The 17,930-nt window shown below is 37.4% G+C and overlaps 1 protein-coding gene across 2 annotated transcripts; it reads right to left on the bottom strand.

The window, feature by feature from the left end:
• Positions 1-1,073: 1,073 nt before the first annotated feature.
• On the bottom strand, positions 1,074-4,984 carry LOC145112215 (reverse transcriptase-like protein). 2 transcript variants are annotated; one of them, XM_079048412.1, is made up of 12 exons: positions 4,813-4,984; positions 4,622-4,727; positions 4,476-4,539; positions 3,539-3,640; positions 3,403-3,467; positions 3,218-3,316; positions 3,050-3,129; positions 2,521-2,698; positions 2,319-2,374; positions 1,752-1,880; positions 1,506-1,689; positions 1,074-1,416 (listed from the first exon to the last, which is right to left on the bottom strand). In XM_079048412.1, the coding sequence occupies exons 1-12, from the start codon at positions 4,851-4,853 to the stop codon at positions 1,285-1,287; spliced, it is 1,236 nt and encodes a 411-aa protein (XP_078904538.1). In that variant the 5' UTR covers positions 4,854-4,984; the 3' UTR covers positions 1,074-1,284. The 2 variants fall into 2 exon arrangements, with proteins under 2 accessions (XP_078904538.1, XP_078904539.1); XM_079048413.1 differs by having other exon boundaries at positions 1,752-1,838.
• Between the last annotated feature and the right edge of the window lie 12,946 nt (positions 4,985-17,930).

Below are 17,930 nucleotides of genomic sequence, written 5' to 3'. Positions count from 1 at the left end.
CATGTAGACATGTTTAGAAACAATTTTTTTTTGAATAATATTTGTACAATACACAATGTTTTAAAACCCGGGTTTTTAGTTGACCCGGTGTGATGACCGGTTCAATCGGTTGAACCGCCAGGTCAACTCGGTTTATGGTATTTTTCTATTTTTATATATATTTATTTTCCGGCATAATGCATAAACATATAAAACCAATAATTTGATGTCCACAAAGTTTAAACATTGAAAAACATTGAAGAAATCGCAAACAGCTCGTTGTTTTGACATTCGCTACTTGTATCCAACTATCCAAGCCCTATTAAAACGGGTCAATCCGGTTTTAACCGGTTCGACATAAGCGGTTGAACCGCGGTTTAGGGGAAACCCGGCCGGTTCGATCCGGTCCGTATTTTTACAAAAAACTGCTCTCAATTGACCCGCCTTCTACCCCGGGTAACGGTCCAACCGGTTGAACTGGCCGGATCGACCCGGGTTTTAAAACATTGACAATACAAGAGAAACACTCTTTGCAAAACGTTTCATACTTTCATTCATGAAGTGTAAAAATATTAGAGAACCATGAAATTGATGGTTATTTTGTTATAAATGAGAAATATGGTTAATTTGTTGTATATTCATTTTTTAAAAACGACGCACACTTTACTTATAAATTACAAACCCTATTTTACTCCTAAATTACTCGTAGTTATACCCATGTCCTAGATGGTCTTTTGGAGTGAGGGCATAATTTTTCATGATCATGTAGACCATTGTTTTTGCGACTCTTAAATAAATATGCATGTAGTGAATAATTTTTCATAGTTTGATAAATGGAAAAAATTAAAATCAAGACAAGCTTATGAAATTCTTTCCTTATTAGAATTAGTTTGGTAAAAAATATTAGGTTATTTACTTTCGTTGTTTTAAAACTAGTTTTCTAAAAGTATTTGGCAATTTTAGTTTAAATGTGATGTAATTATGTAAATGTAGTGTTCTCATGCATTGATTAGAAAACTAAATAAATAAATAAAATATTATGATTTAAGCGGTCTTTGTTTACAATTTCAAAATTACTTTTATGCATACCACCCTTGAAAACTTTTACCACCAATTATAGTGAATTTTTTATCAATAGTTATGTGGTTGTTATCTTGGTTTGGCCTTCTTCACTCCATTTAACCTTCTATCCACAACAAATCTCACCACAAATACATTATGTTTACACATGAAGTAACTAACATACATCAAACTGATGGAAGTAACAAGACAAGACCCTAAATAGAGGAAAAGCATAATCTCAGCTCAGTTGTTGATGCTACTACCAGATTCAGATTGGAGTTGTATAGGCATTCTTTGCTTGAGAATTTCTTCAACTGCATCCATAAATGTAGAAAGATTCTGGCATACTTTCACATCCAACCAATTCACCATTTCCTGAAACCACAAACAATTTAGTAATCATATATAAATTATAAATTTTTTTTATTTAGGTCTTAAATAATTTTACTAAGTGCATGACTAACCTCAACTTTACAAAGAAAGCTAAAAGTAACCTCCTTGGAAGATTGAGTTGAACCCTTTAAAGAAAGAAGCTTCAATGGAGAAGTAGAAATTGGCCAGCCTTGAGATGGCTTTATAAAAGCATCAACTCCATCCACCATGTGAGCAATTATCATCTCATCTCTATCTATGTACTCAATTGAATGCCTATTAACAAACCAAAAGACTTTTAGCAAAAATAAAAATAGAAAAATGAAGCAAAGTTTTACCTTGACTTGTTTGCATCTTTGACCAAAGATTTCCTTAATGTGTTTAAAATAATTCTGTCCTGCACTCTTCGCACAAACCACTCCAACCTGTTCTTGTTCTCCAGCATTGGAACAAAAGAAAATTGGTGTCTGCAAGAATAACTAATTATTTTACTTTTTTTTTTTTTTTTTACTTTTATTATAAATATACTGATTCTATAATATTTATTATTAGTGCAATGTTTTTCTAGTATAAAGAGATAACATACACTATTTAGTTATTTTAACTTTAATTTTCTTTTTCTATGATAAGAAAATTATATATATATATATATATATATATATATATATATATATATATATATACTATTTAGTTACTTTAATTTAATTTCAAATATGTTGATTTATATAAAGAAAGAACAAAAACTATATAGATTAAATTTTGGGGGACCCATTAATAAGTTAAGGAAATGTTTTTGTTATAAAGAAGACATGTTCAGGTTTTGGGATTGATGAGTTGGCGCTGAGGTGGCACAAAATGTAAGGGTTATGGATGATCGAAGCAAAAGAAAATAAATAGTAACTTACGCAAATGATTTAGCAGTATCGATAATTTCACCAATATAGACATCATTTGGGAAAATCTGAAGGAAAGATGAAAAGCAACATAAGTTAAAATCATCAAATGGTATATATATATATATATATATATATATATATATATATATATATATATATATATATATATATATATATATATATATATAAATTAGTAGTGTTAAAATAATACCTCAGCATTCTTGAGTTCCAATGTGGCATCCAGAAACTCTATAGATAACTCATGAATCTGTTCAGCCATTTCTATTTCAGGTATATATGTTCTTAAAGACAAATGAATTCGATTCCCTTCATATTCAATGACTTTAAGTCCAGTCAATAAGTCCTCAATCTTTAAAACACCTTCACACCTGCATGTTTCAGGGGAAAAAGGAAAAAAAAAAACAAAAAGATGATGAATGGAAATGGAATCAGTCATTACATTCCATGATCATGCTTGATTGGTCTCTAAAAATTGAATAGATTTTTCTATTGTAGAAATAAAAAGTTGAAAATTGATAAAAGCTTATCAAATCCCAAATAAAAGTATAATGAAAAATAAAACAACCCTTGGCTAAGGACTGAAAAGGGAAGGAATAACATTCCTTCAAGAAGACAAAACAAGCAGCTCTTTTTCATTTCAATGGAATGAGTGATTCCAATTCCATTCCCTCCTCGATTCCCTCATACCTAACACTACCCAAGTGTCCCTGCAATAATACCTTTTGAGAGTGTAGTCAAGATCTTCTAGAGACTTCAACATTCCTCTTTTCTTCTCAATTTGACTACTCAACTCTAAAAGCTTTAAAAGGAAACCAATTAAAGAAGCTAATCAGTAGTTAAACAGATAAACCCATAGAAGGTGTATTTTCATGGCTATATTATCAAACCTTAAATTTGCAACCACCATCTGCATCTATGGCTTCTGGTTGATGTTCTTCCAGCAAAGAGCATTCAAGAACAGCATCTGCTCTTTTTGTTTCAAGACCCTTCAACATAAAGTTTATAAAAAGATGTTTGTGAGGTTAACAAACAAATCCCTTTATGTATATTAAAAAGTCAAATAGTAAAAAACCTGTGACTGAATAAACTCCATAGTAGAATTCAGTCCTTCAATATTGTTCTGCAACCGGATAGAATCTGCAGCAAATTAAGATGCTCATTAAGAAGCCATGCCAACATGCAATGCAACTTAATATGATTTCCCTCACCTTCAAAAGATCCCTTCATAAGATTCTCAATTTCAGCAGAAAGTTCAGCTTTTTCAGCCTCCATTGAGCAAAGCTCCCCTTTCAAATTCTCCAAATATGCATCTAATTACACAAGTTTTACAATTTATAATATCTATCATTGCTAAAGAAGTCTGAATTCAACTGATAGGAATTTGGTGTATTTTATGTTATGTACATAGAGACACTTGTCAACACATTCTTACACCAATAAACAATTCAATCAATAAGACAATTTTCAGGCAAAAAACAGGTTATTCTGTTTTTGGGAAGAATCCCTTTCTACCTTTAATTGAGAATAAATAGCTTGTAATTACTAATAGCAACCAATTTTCCATTTATCCTTTACCTTGACAAGGTTCACATACTTGATAATGGAGATACTTAAAATTTTGAGGATTAATTTGACTTCTATAGCAATCAATTTTGTTAATTTGAGTAAAAAACGATTTTCTTTGCCAATTAGGTATATAAATTAGGGATCCCGCTTATTTGGGTCAATTAGCAACCAAGAACTTGATTATCTGGTGACCAAGTGCATAAAAATTGCTACTCTGGTGACCTAATTGGAATAAAAATCTAAGTGAAAAGTGACTTAATTTACATTAAAAAAAAAAAAGGTTAGTTAATGACATAAATCACATAAATTGTATGAAAATAGTTTGTTGCCTAAATTATATTAGTCAATTGACCCAAACTTGGAGGTAAAGCAAGCGAACACTAAAAGTATCATCAATAGTAATCAGTGTCCATGTTCTCTCTTGTTCTCCATAGTTGAAAAAATAGAAGAAAGTCAAATACCCATTTTCAGTTAAGTATCAACTGCAAGCATCATTGTAAGTTGCGAGTAAGGGTGTGTTTGTATCAATATGGGGTATGATGAGTGCCAATATCATGTAAATAAAGAGATAAGATGTACCCAAATCTTCAGCTTCTAAGGAACTGACATCCGAGTATTCTTCGATAATTTCATTAACTTTCCCCTATTTTCATAAACACAAACAAAAGGTGGATGTAATGACGAAAACACAAAAGAGGCTAAAAGATTCAAATTAACTAACACACCCCAAGCTGGAAAACACATTCCCTGAGCAACTCGTCCTCGTCTGAAGTAATCAAATTCTCGTCTTCGTGAAAATTAGTTCGACTTTCAGCTAGTTCTTTAATTCGACTGCACTTGTTGATTAAATACGATCATTAGCTTCAAAAAGCTTGTGAGTGAATTGTGCACTCTGTACACTAGGGTTTGAAAATACCTCCGAAGTGCATCTAAATCCAGTGGTGTAGGATCTGCCATTTTTCTGCTCTTCTTCCTTCAGGTGAATTTTGGCATTGATTTGATTTCTAGATGAGTTTTTGATCTCCCGCCTTTTTATGCTTTATGCGATAAGGCGTTTACTGACAATATGGAGTTATGGGCTATTGAAAATGGACCTGTGTCTCCGGTTTAGACTTTAGATTTTAGAAAATGGGCGTGGGGCCTATGCCCAAATTAAAATTGCTTCAATACAGCATATTTTATTTATTTTAATTTATTTTGGATAAACATATTTTTTTCCTTAAATGTTAAAACCTTCGTGTCATTTTCTTAAATATGTTTCAACAATATTAAAAAGACACCTAAATTGAAGCAAAATTTTAGTAACTAATATATATATATTATATATATATATATATATATATATATATATATATTAATTAGCAAGAACGATATTATATTGTAAGTCTATAGAATTGAAACTAATAGTAGTGTGGATGACTGTAATATAATTATTTGGATGACAGGCTAGGTGTTTTTAATGTTATATTTGTATATTGTTAGTAAATATATGATAGTTTATGTGACTGTAATACCATAATTCGAGGAATGCAAGTCAATAGTAGACTTAGTGTCTTTAACGCTATACTTATAGATTATTAAGAAAGAATTAGTAGTATGTTTGGTTATGTAAGTACTACTGTGTTGGAACCGATTATTAGTAGTATGTTTAGTGTTGTAAATACCATTGTATTATCTTTGATGCAATTGATTGTAGTGGTATGTTTGGTGCTGGAAATATCATTGTAATGGAATATTGTTAGTTGTGATAGTCTTGGTGACTGTAATATCATGGAATAATATAGTGGTGGTCTTTGTGGCTGCAACATTAATGGTATGCTTAGTGTTGGAAATATCACTATATGCTGGTGAAAGCATTACCCTACCTCGCCAAAATTCATGTTCATGAGTTTTACTACCTTTTGTTTGTCGGATTTCACCATGTCTGTAACACCCGGTTTCAGGTATGAATTTTATGCTTTAAACTTGTGGAATTTTGGTGGCCACAATGTGATGGAGAGGATCACCACGAAGTGACAACGTCTTTTAGGGTTTTGATCATTTTAACTGGCCATGTGTTGGCTATGATGTGGCTATGTGTTGGCTATGATGTGGCTATGTGTTGGCCACGACGTGGTGTCGTCCCAGGCTCAAAACCCTAATTCTCAGGCCTAAGGCCCGATTTAAGGGATGTGATGGCTAAGGCTTGTCCACCCTTAGCCTCCATCACTCCTCTAAGTGCATAAGATTAAATCTTAGCCTCCATTCAAGCTTTTTGAGCTTATTTTGGTGACTTTTTGACCGTTAAAGGAATAAGAAGTTTTTTAGTGCAAAGATCCATTAAGCAACTCATTTCCACATTTGTGATCATCTTTTGGACCATTGTAAGTCCTTAAGGATTTATCTTTATGGTTCATTTCTGGTGGATCTAAGAAATTTAGCATAATATGGTCAATTGTTGAATGGGTGTAATAAAGTTAGCAACTTTATGACTCACTAATGTCCCTAAAGTATTATATCTTCTGGATCTAGAAGTTGAGAGTGTTTTGAAAGCCATGCATGATATTTAGGTCATATTCTTATCTTTTGACCTAGTTTGAGTGAACGACATGCATGGGTCATGCATGTCCATAAAGTTTGGATTTTTATGAACCTTTAGGTCCCCAAGAAGCCTTCTGGAAAGTTTGAGAAAAGGTTTTAATCCATTAAGTTATCCATGTGCAGAAACCACGATGTGGCAAGATGCTCGCCATGACGTTTTCCCGACTGTCTTGCCGTTTATCTGCCACGACATGGCCTTTGGTTGGCCATGGCGTGGTAAGCGTTAATCGTTGACTTTTTTAGCTGGTTGACTTTTAGTCAAATTGCTAGTTTTAGAGGGTAGACTAAGGTTTGACTTTGAATGTTTCATTTGGTGGGGTGTAGCACCAGTTTTTCGTCTGTGAGAGCTTTGATATTTCAACTTAGACTTTGAGGTGAGTCTTCTCACCATATTGTGTAGGATGCTAGATTGTCTTTGTGACCCTCGCATGTATGTTGGGTGAGGCTCGTTATGTATATGGGTAAGGTGTGTTTTGTATGGTGGGGAGGCCCTGTTATGTGAGTTGGGGGGATATATTTTTAGGCATGGCCCGTTATACATGTGGTCAGGTCCCGTATGGGCATGTGGTATTTTGGGGAACTCATTAAGCTTTGTGCTTACGATTTTATGTTTAATTGTTTAAGTTACTTCTAGTTCTAAAAGGAATGGTCCGGCTTGATCATGTTGCATCCCCCGGAGTTTTCCGTACTATCTCTTTTATGACTTTACTCGGATGTCTTGAGAATACATTATACTCTGATTATCTTTTGAATTATTGAATGGATGGTTTTTGGTTGTTGGAAAAATGAAATTTTTACCTTGTATTTTTTGTACGTTAAAATTTGGTATCAAAGACTTGGTTTGTGGGATTCGTGTACATTTCATAGTATGTCTGAACTCAAACTGAAGAATAATAAAAGAAAACAATTTTCTAAAAAGGTTTTATAAAGAAAGAGGATGTGATGCATGCAATCAACCAAGCTCAAGTAAGTGATTCCTAAAATACCCATACATGAATATTATGTTTCATTATGTTATTATATGTGTTGCATGCCAGTATAGGGCTAACGATATGCTCAATGTTGCATGATAGAATACTTGATAGAAGAGATGCCTTTATATGTCTGTTATGTGATTAGGTGCTTTAGAGTTATGTTGATACTGGAAATTATGTGATGAATGTACTAATGTGGTACATTGTTAAGACTAGATAGCCCTAGAATGTTTGGTTCAACCTTAATGTTTATTCTTGCTTGATGAAGGCCTTATGGTATAGACATTTATTCGAACTTTTATTTTATTTCAATTATGTATGATCTGCATTCATTGGATGATTGTTGATGTCAACAGAGACTTCCTCAGCATGTGTGGAGGAAAGAATCCTAGGAGAGCCTAGGAAGTATGTTGGTATGATTGTGTACATTCTTTAGCAATGTAGAAATGTGTGGGTAGTCATAGAGGAGTGAGTTAGGAGATCTAGGATGACTCTTGAGGAAAGTATGGATAGGTGTGGAAGGTGATATGGGTCCGTACTACTGAAAGCACAAGATCTATACTCGAATCAAGGGGAGTCATAGATATTCTAAGAAGCTTGTAGTATGAAATGTTCCTTAAGTATGTTTTAACCCTTATGTTGTTTTTTAGATTGGTGGTAGCGTCACGTCATGGAGGCGGTTCTGGTTCTGGTTCTCGTTCTGGTTCAAGCTCGGGTTCTGGACCTAGTGATGTTGAGCTATGTGAGTTTATCACGTCTGAGATTTTGTAAGTAGCTCAATTAGTATTATGACTTGGAATCATTGATAAATTTTATTTATAGATTCATAATGATGACTATAAATATAAATATAAGTTACACTTAAAACATAGTAAGTGCAACTTAACTTACAAGGTTTTCTGACAAAAGTTCAGAAAGTTTGTAAGCAGAACTTCGACCCGAAATGTAACGACCCAACGATCCTTCCATAAACAATGTTAGCTTTCTGTTACTCAATTGTTGTAAAGCTATTTTGATCTTAAGAGTATCAAAATGGAATAAATTAAATAAAAAAAAGTTTGTAACACTCAGTTTCATATTGCTTCATTATTCAGGGATGTGGCTCAATCATCGGTTATCATGAGGCTGCGGGCCTTGGGGAAGAAAGGGTTTGGCCCTTTTTGGTTGTTAGTGCTACAGTTTAAGTGATCTGAATATTCGATGGCGTTTCGGAGCCCAAGGGTATAATCGTAATTTGCTAGTTCGGGCCTTTATGGATTTTGAGTTCTTGTCCGGGAAGTTTTAAGGAAATGGTGAGTTGTTAGAAGCGTAAAGCTTCTCGTCACCTTTTCGTGTATATAAAGTTCGTTGGAAACAGACTTGGGGAGAAGGAGTTATGGCCGAATGAAGTTTGAATATTTTGGTGGGCCATCTAGTACGCGGGGCGTACTAGATGTGTACACAGGGCGTACCAAGAAAAGTACTCGCGGATGGTCTTCGAGTACACCGAGCATACCAAGGGGGTACGCAGGGTGTACTTCCTTCAGCCATGAAACCCTAAATTGTGACCATTGACCTTATTTAAACATCATTTCTTTCATGAGCCTCATCTTGTATCCACCTCTAGGCCTCCTAAACCCTAGAAGTCAACCCTTAGCCTTATTTTGGAGCATTTAAGCCATTGTGAAGGATTTTTGAGCATTTTTGTATACTTTGAAGAGCTTGGAGCTTGTTGAAGAATCACCACCTAGAAAGGAGCTTGTAGATATAGAGGTTTTCCATCTTTTGCAATCCATTGGGGGTAAAATGCTTTGATCTTGTCTTCTCATTTCATAGATCTTATATTGGGGTTGTTTATGGCCATTTATAGCCTCTTGTGGTGGTCCTTATGAGCCAAGGTTGTTTCAAATGTTTGATCTTGTGGATCTGGACGTTTTAGGTGTCCCAAAGGCATAAAAATGTGATCTTTATGGTTTATTTGGGTTCATTCATGTGTTAAGACCTTACATTAAGCTATTTTGAGCTCTAGGGTCCCATTAAGACATGCATGCAAGTAAAGTTGCCAACTTTACGTGATAATTCATCTATGGGAATCAGATCTGAGAATTTGGAGCAAGGGATTAAGTGATTAAGTGCTTTTTGGAATGGTTGAGGTTCAGAAGAGTATGTTGGGCGTACCCATCTGGTACACTACGCGTACTGGCCCCAAAGGGTGTACGTTGGGCGTACCAACTGAGTACACGGGGCGTACTCGGCCAGGTTGGGTTTCCTTGCATTGTTGACAATTTGGACATTTGACCATTGACCAATAGTTGATTAGGGTTGACCATTCGTTAATTCGGGCCTTTTTGGATATTGGGCCTTCTCAGGATAGGTTCGTGATGGATTTGGGCCTAATTGGGATATTTGGGCCTTGTTGTGTCGTTTCGGGTTTGGGCTATCGTTTGGGCTTGTATTGCTTGGGGTTTGTTGGAACAGCTGTGGATATGTGTTTTGGATTGGGAATAAGTTATTGTGCTTTAGGGTAAGGCCATATGGGAGTTGGGCCCAATTTGGAAAATTGGGCCATTAGTGGGTCTTTGTGGATCTTTTGGTATTGGGCCTTTTTGGTTTTTGGTTTTGGGCCTCGGTTTTGGTTCAAGTTGGATCAGGGGTAAAATGCTCATTTTACCCCAAGTATGGATTATGGATCATAGTTTGGAACCTAATTGCTAATTGGGTGTTATTTTGTATTGATAGTTCGGGGAGTCGTCAGGGCAGTAATTGGGGATCTCTTTCAGTGAGCTTCTGCATTCGAGGTGAGTCTCTTCACTGTTCTATGGGTCGAAGGCATCAATGCCGACCCATTTGGTTTGTGTATTGTAGGAAGACCAGGGGTGGCCCTTGGCAATCTGTATGCAAGACCAAAGTCTGAACTCTGACATTTAATTAGTTAAGTAATGATAGATTGTATGCTAGTTGTCTTTGTGATGCTTGCATGGAAGACCAGGAGGTGGCTCCTGGCACTTGTCTGTAAGACCCAGGGTTGTGGCCCCCGGCCTGGCAAGGAAGACCACGAGATGGCTCGTGGCATAATGGCAAGACTATGGTTGGCACATAACACTCTTATTGATTGTGGTATATGTATGATATGTATGGCTCATGGATATGTATGGCATGTATGGATCGTTTGATATGTATAGTATGTGGTATCTGGGGAACTCGCTAAGCTTTGTGCTTACAGTTTGTGGTTTATGGTTTCAATAGCTTCCGGTTCAAAAGAGAAGGGCTCTGCTTGATCGCAGCGCATACACCCGTGTTTTCCGCAATATGTGATTTTGGGATTTAACTCTGATAATTGTTTCATTTACAAATGCTTTTAAATGTTTGGATCAAGTTACATAATTGTTTTGATTATAATAAAAATGAAATTTTTATCTTTGATTTTTTGGATGTTACAAGTTGGTATCAGAGTCGTGGTTTGAGGGATTCGGGCATACTCATGGGTGTGTATGAACTCAAACTGAGAGTTTGGTGGAAATTTTTATAAAATAGACATTTAATTAAGAGAAAAATTTAATCAAATAAAAGGGTGTGATGCGTGCAATTGGCCGAGCTCAAGTAAGTGGTTCCTAGAATACCAATACATGTTTATTTTGATATATAATATGATTATGAGAATTGCATGCTAGATTAGGGCTAAGGATCTACTCAGTATTATATGATAGGAGAGATGCCTTTATATGTCTGGTTGTATGAGCTTTAGAATCGCATGCTAGTATGGATTTCTGACAAGTGGTTAGAATGGCTTGGTTAGTGTATGTTTGTTAGATTTTCCCGTTGCCCGAATGTTGCTTGCTTTGTGCTTTGTGAGACTCTTAGTGACATGAACTGGTTGTTAAGTAAATATGATGAGTCACATGTGGCATAGGTTAAATAATATTAGAGTGATGGATTTGTCATTTGACCCTATTGCGCAGCCTCGTCTGAGTCCAACCGTTCTAGGGTTGAGTCTTTTACTCGAAGGATTATCTGATCTCTGTTGCATGTGACTATTTTCATGAGGAATCTAGTTGACATTGGTGAGAGTCCTTCAGCAGCTAAGGGCTGGTTGAGTTCGAGAACCTAGGAGAGCCTAGGATATGCTTCAGTTGGGTTTAGTGGTGCGGTTTAGTGAGTTTTGATGCATTGGTTTGAGAAAGTGACTTAGAGGATTCAGTATGATTGTTGAGGAAAGTATTGATAGGTGTGGAAAGTAGTATTGGGCCCGTACTACTGAAATCACAGGATCCATACTTGAATCAGGGAGAGTCTTGGAGAATCTCAGAAGCTTATGGGATGAGGATTCTTAGGAATGTTTTGATCTTTGGTATGTTGTATTTCGGTTTGGAGATGAGCGCTCAGGGAGGTGGTTCTAGTTCTGGTTCTGGTTCGGGTTCCGACTCGGGTGCAGGTGCTGTGCCGATTAGCGAGCAGATGTGGGAGTTCATCTCATCAGAGAGTTCTTGCAGTATTTCGGGGATATTGGATGAGCTCTTGGGCGTGTTCCATGCGGAGTTTATGGTTATTATTGGAGCTAGCTCGTACTCTTTCTTTCTGGGAGTTCTGTGCTTGTGGAGCTCCTGCATTCCATGGGGAGGGGGGCCCTTGTCACACCCCCGAACCAGACGGCGGAAACGTCCGGGGGCGGGTGACTTCATCTTGTAATATCATCACAGTGTATATGAATGAATCAAAGACAACAGCATCACCATACATGCAATATATCAACCATCATAGTTTTACATCATTGTATTTGTTTATAACATTACAACCAAAACATCAAGTATGGTGAGAAACAAAAATACAACATAAATCTTCACTCCTTATCGACCAACCTGTTTTAACGTGTTCCTGAGAATACAAGTTATTTTGAAAAGCGTCAACATATAAAATGTTGGTGAGTTCATAAGCAAGTCTGTATGAAAAGCCTTGTAGTAAATTTGCAAACACCAATGTTTGAATGGTTCACTCACTTTAACCGTCGGTTTGGGGGTGGTAGGCAGTACTCATATCAAGTTGGGTCCCCATTGCTTTCAGGAGTGACTGCCAAAATCGAGAGGTGAATATCCTGTTTGGAACTTTTCCAAGTTATTTCTCCTCCATTTAGGGTAAATATCCAGCCCGACTGAGAGCGGAAATTATCTTTGTCGGTCTGAAAGCTGGCATCACTATTCCCTACCACTCTTAAGTCATCACTCCCACCAAGGGTAAGGATCTAGTCCTTAGTCCTTCGCAGGTACTTAAGAATGTTCTTTACCGCAGTCCAGTGAGCTTTACCAGGATTCCCTTGATATTTGTTAACCATGCTCAATGCAAAGGCTACATCATGGTGAGTACAGGTCATAGCATACATGATCGAACCAATTGCAGAAGCATATGGTATTCGACTCATTTCAACTATTTCAGCATCGGTACTCGGACTTTGAATCTTACTCAGTCTGGAATTGCTTTGGATAGGTAACTCTCCTCTCTTGGAATCCTGCATGTTGAAACGTTTCAACACCTTGTCCAAGTAGGTACTTTGACTAAGTCCTATTAGTCTTTTACTCCTGTTTCTCAATCTCCTTATCCCTAGAATATAAGCAGCTTCTCCGGGGTCCTTCATAGCGAAACACTTCCCAAGCCAGGACTTAACCTCCTGCAAGGTTTGGATGTCATTTCCTATGGGTAGTATGACATCCACATGCAACACGAGAAAGCTAACTATACTCCCACTAGCTTTGACATATACACAAGACTCATCATTGCTTCTTGAGAAACCAAACTCTTTGACTTTCTCGTCGAAACAAAGATTCCATCTGCGAGATGCTTGTTTCAATCAATAAATGGATTTCTCAAGCTTACACACTCTATCAAGGTACTTTGCATCGACAAAACCCTCTGGCTGATTCATGTAAACATCCTCAGCCAACTTTCCATTAAGAAAAGCGGTTTTGACATCCATTCGCCATATTTCATAATCATGAAATGCAGTTATGGCTAGCATAACCCTTATAGATTTAATATTCACTACTGGTGAGAAGGACTCATCATAGTCAACTCCAGGAGTTTGAGTAAAGCCCTTCGCAACCAATTGCGCCTTATAAGTGTGTACTTTCCCATCCATGTCGGTCTTCTTCTTGAAGATCCATTTGCACCCAACTGTCTTACGACCTGGTACATTGTCAACCAAGTTCCAGACTTGATTGTCATACATGGACTGAATCTCGCTGTCCATCGCCTCCTTCCATTTAGCAGACTCGGGGCCTGCCATGGCTTCCTTGTAGCTGTTAGGTTCATCCAAATTTACCAGTGTGTCATCACCAATAAATGTATCACCTTCAGAAGTAATATGGAAACCATAAAACTCATGTGCCTGTCTAATTCTACCGGAATGTCTCAGAGGTAAGGACTCGTCAATTGGTTCAATAGGAGTTTCCTCCTCGGGTTGAGCGCTAGTGTTTTAGGTTCCTTCATCACTTAACTCATGAAGCTCCTCAAGGTCAATTTGCCTCCCACTGTCCTCTTGGCATATGAGCTCTCTCTCACGAAAAACTCATCTCCTCGCAACGAAGACAACATTGTCACTCGGTCTACAAAAGAGATATCCAAAGGATTTCTGTGGGTAGCTGTCACGCCCGTAGATATGGGCTAGTCAATTTAGAGATAATACATTTAGAATAAATAATCTTAACCTAGTTGTAGAATATGTCTCAAGGGTTCCGTACATATAAAGAACGCCGAAATCCGAGTTATAACGAAGAAGTTATGGCCCGTCGAAGTTTTACGGCAGAACCGGCACGGCACCGGGAGACGTAAATAGTGAATTTTTGATAAAGGACTTTTTAGCCTTAGTGATCTAAACAAAAGTTGTAGTATACGTTAAACCGAGAACATACAAAAAAAAGAACGCCCAAATCTGACTTCGTATGAGGAAGTTATGAATTTTCTAAGATTCGGCATAGCAGTGCACGACCCGAAACTCGAATTTTAGTTCGAGCGGTTTTTGGCCTACGCGACCTAAATGAGAATTGAATATCTCATTAATAGGAACTCAACGATAAAAAGACAGACGAAAACAGAGTCCGTATGTAGAAGTTATGAATTTTACGCGGACATTTAACAGTATAATCTCCTCGTACTGTTAAATTTAAGATCGGTCAAGAATTAGCCGACGGAGTCAAAATGAAAGTTGTAGATCTTATTTTTACCTACACGTGGATATAAAGAACGTCAAAAACGGAGGTCGTATGTGAAAGTTACGGATTTTAGAAGTCGGAAGTGTGCTGTGCAAAAATGGGTGATGTGGCACAATCTTGGCCATTGCTTTCTCCCCAAGTCTTGCCACTAGATGGTGACATGTGGCACCAAGTTCAACCATTTTCACCCTATAAATATAACCTCTCCCACCCTCATTTTCTTCACACATTTTCCCATTCTTTCTTCTTTTTACTCCCTCTCTAGAACCTCTTTCTAGCCCCGAAACCCCCCGAAAAGCCTAAAGAACCTCCCTAGCACGAGGCGGAAGCCCCGGAGTGCTCGACGGCTCCGAGAAGAAGAGCTTTTCCGCACGGGAATGCTTCTCCAAGCAAAGCCCGGTTTTCTATAAAACCCGCTGTAAGTGAGCTACGCCTACGCTATTTTTAATATAGCTTTTATTTAATTATACTAACGTTATTAAGAACTTATAATAAGTAATTGGGCTATTATTATGTGTTATATAAGTATTGTTTAACGCTTATATAATAGTAATAATAGCTAGACTATTAATTAGTCTCGGCGAATAATAGACTAAACTCTAGTGGTAATAATACTAGGTTTCGTCGAAGGAAATTATTTTTAAGAAGCGAAGCGCTGTCTGAGTTCGGAATCACCACCTTTTCAAGTGAGTGCATGGTCCCTTTCATCTTACACATAGATATGAAGTATTTTATATAAACTACGTGTTATGTGTGCATATTATCTGTATACTTGCTATCTATGCTGGATGAACGATTTTATACAAGTTTTATATTATTTAAACTGTATATGTATTTATATCTACATAATATGTTGGGTAAAACATGGGTAGATAAAATATGAGTTGGATGATGAGTTGAGAGGTGATATAGACCATGAGGTAAGGGTGAGAGCTGGACAATGTGAGAAGCCTTGTCCCTAAATGTTGGCCCCGTCATCTAGCAGAGTATGGATGACAACCACAGACTATTCTAGACAGTCCAGTGGAACACTAGCAGGCTCGCAACCTGTAGGTGTTGTGAACGATGTGTTCACCGGTGTACTCTAAAAACCCATTGACATGTATTGCGAGTGGATTCTCGAAAACGATATTGTCAATAAACGAGATAACCCTAGCAGCTGTGCTCGAAGGACAATACTGGCAGCTGCGCCTCATAGAGAATGTCACAATTCTGGCAGCTGCGCCTAAGTGATAGAACTAGCAGCTGTGCTTGACAACTGTGTCATTGACAACGATTGACTTCGTACCTATTCCTTAGGATAATCCTTAGGAATGAATGAATGAGAAATAGCTAATTCTTAGGGTAGATCCTTAAGAGTAAAGAAGATAATGGGGATGGGTAATTGGGTTAACTGTTTGATGATTAAACATAATAATTATATTATTGTGGGTTGAAAACCCTATGTACTCACCAGGTTTCCCAACGTGACCCACTCAGTTTATTTATATCACAGGTGTTGATATGAAGTCACATTACACTGAGAGATTAAGGATCACTAGTGATAATGAATGTAAGTTCTGTTTATGCTTATGTTTCTGTATTGACGATGACATCCCAAATGTTTTGAAATGAATAAAAATACTTTTCTTCGGAAATGCTTTGATAACGTATTTATCATGTTTTACTGGGAACAAATTCCGCAACATTTTTATTAAAAGAGGTACTCTGATTTTTATAAAGCATAAACAAAATCGGTCTTTTCTGGCCGTGAAAATGGGGATGTCACAGTTGGTATCAGAGCATTAGTTTAAGCGAACTAGGAATATGGATTTATTTCTAGACTTAAACTTAGAATGCTAAAAAATGATTGTGAGGAGTGTGTCTTAGGTAATACACCTGAATAGACACAAGCACTAGCTTTTTTAGGGAAAATGCCTAACATGCTTTTATGTGCTAAATGATTTATGATGCTAAATGTATGATCGGATCTATGGTCTGTTGCCGACCGGATCTGGAAACTTTACATGTTCAGACTTCTAAACGATTAATTACGGTATTAGAACTGACATGTAACTTTTCGAAGTTATACGGAGATTTACATGTCGATCGTAAATAAAATCTTTCCTATCTTAATTCTCGTCATTACACACCGAACGTCTGAATTGGTGTATAGATCGAAATGGCAAGAACCCGAAGTGGAGTCGGGAACACAAATGGAAATAGGAATCAACATCCCCTAGTGATTGAACAAATACCTGTTGTAGTAGAAGCTGCACCTGAACTAATCACCATGGCTGGAGTACAAGCCATGATTCGGGCTATGTTAGCTGAACAAAGGGAAGAAATGAGGAGGATGTTGCATGAAAATAGGGACGAACCTACCATGCCCATTGAGCAACCTGAGCTAATTCCCGATCAATCGGAGGAAGGGAACTATAGCCGCCCTGTAAGTCAAGTTGGGACTCAAGGAGAACGAAGGAATGGCCCGGAGAGGGGAAACGACAAGGATGGACAAATGTATAAGAACTTCTTGGGTGCCAAGCCACCAAGCCTTTCCGGAAGCCCGAAGCCGGTTGAGATTATGGACTGGGTCTCCGAGATGGAGATGGTATTTGAGAGCTGTGACTGCAGCGATAAGCAAAAGACAGTCTTTGCAGTCAGACAGCTAAAGACCGGAGTGTTAAGTGGGTGGAAGTTGCTGGCAGATACAATGCCACGAGGAGAAGCCATACGAATGTCTTGGGAAGCATTCACGGAGCAATTAAAAATGCAGTACTGCTCAGAGATAGATCTGATAGACCTAAACAACGAGTTTCAGAACCTGAAGAAAGGGAAGATGAGTGTTGATGAGTATGCCACCGCATTCACTGAGAATATGAAGCTATTTCCCTACTTGGTGCCTACTGAACTCTCCAAGATAGATAGGTTCGCTAACGGACTGCCTGCAGACTTTGGCCCAACGGTCAAAATAGCAGCTACTTTGAAAACAGCCGTTAGAGCAACTAAGAATATAGAGACCCAGATAAGAGAAAGGGGTCTAGAAAAAGATAAGGCAGGAGAAAAGAGGAAGTTTGAAGGATCTTCAAGGCCCAACAAGGAGAGTAAATCCTCGAAGTTTGGAGGAGGAGGAAGAGGCGAAGCAAGATGGTGTGATAAGTGCGAGAAGAAACACTTAGGAAAATGTGGCGAAGAGGTGACTTGTTTCAAGTGTGGAAATCATGGGCAATACGCCAATAAATGTACATTCAACAAAAGGGTATGTTATGAATGTAATGAAGAAGGTCACTTCAAGCAAGACTGCCCAAAGAGAGAAGGGGCTA

Source organism: Lactuca virosa, chromosome 5 (assembly GCF_052849685.1).
Source record: "Lactuca virosa cultivar CGN04683 chromosome 5, Lactuca_virosa_CGN04683_v6, whole genome shotgun sequence".
Lineage (NCBI taxonomy): Eukaryota > Viridiplantae > Streptophyta > Magnoliopsida > Asterales > Asteraceae > Lactuca > Lactuca virosa.
Note: the sequence above shows the minus strand (reverse complement) of the source record. Positions and strands in the feature narration are given on the sequence as shown.

What these genes read in the sequence shown, in the direction of transcription:
- LOC145112215 (XM_079048412.1), bottom strand. Translation starts at nt 4,853, where the DNA reads ATGGCAGATCCTACACCACTGGATTTAGATGCACTTCGGAG. An exon ending in GATTTAGATGCACTTCGGAG is followed by an intron (nt 4,728 to 4,812) that starts GTATTTTCAAAC and finishes CAACAAGTGCAG; the next exon opens with TCGAATTAAAGAACTAGCTG. An exon ending in TATGAAGGGATCTTTTGAAG is followed by an intron (nt 3,468 to 3,538) that starts GTGAGGGAAATC and finishes AATTTGCTGCAG; the next exon opens with ATTCTATCCGGTTGCAGAAC.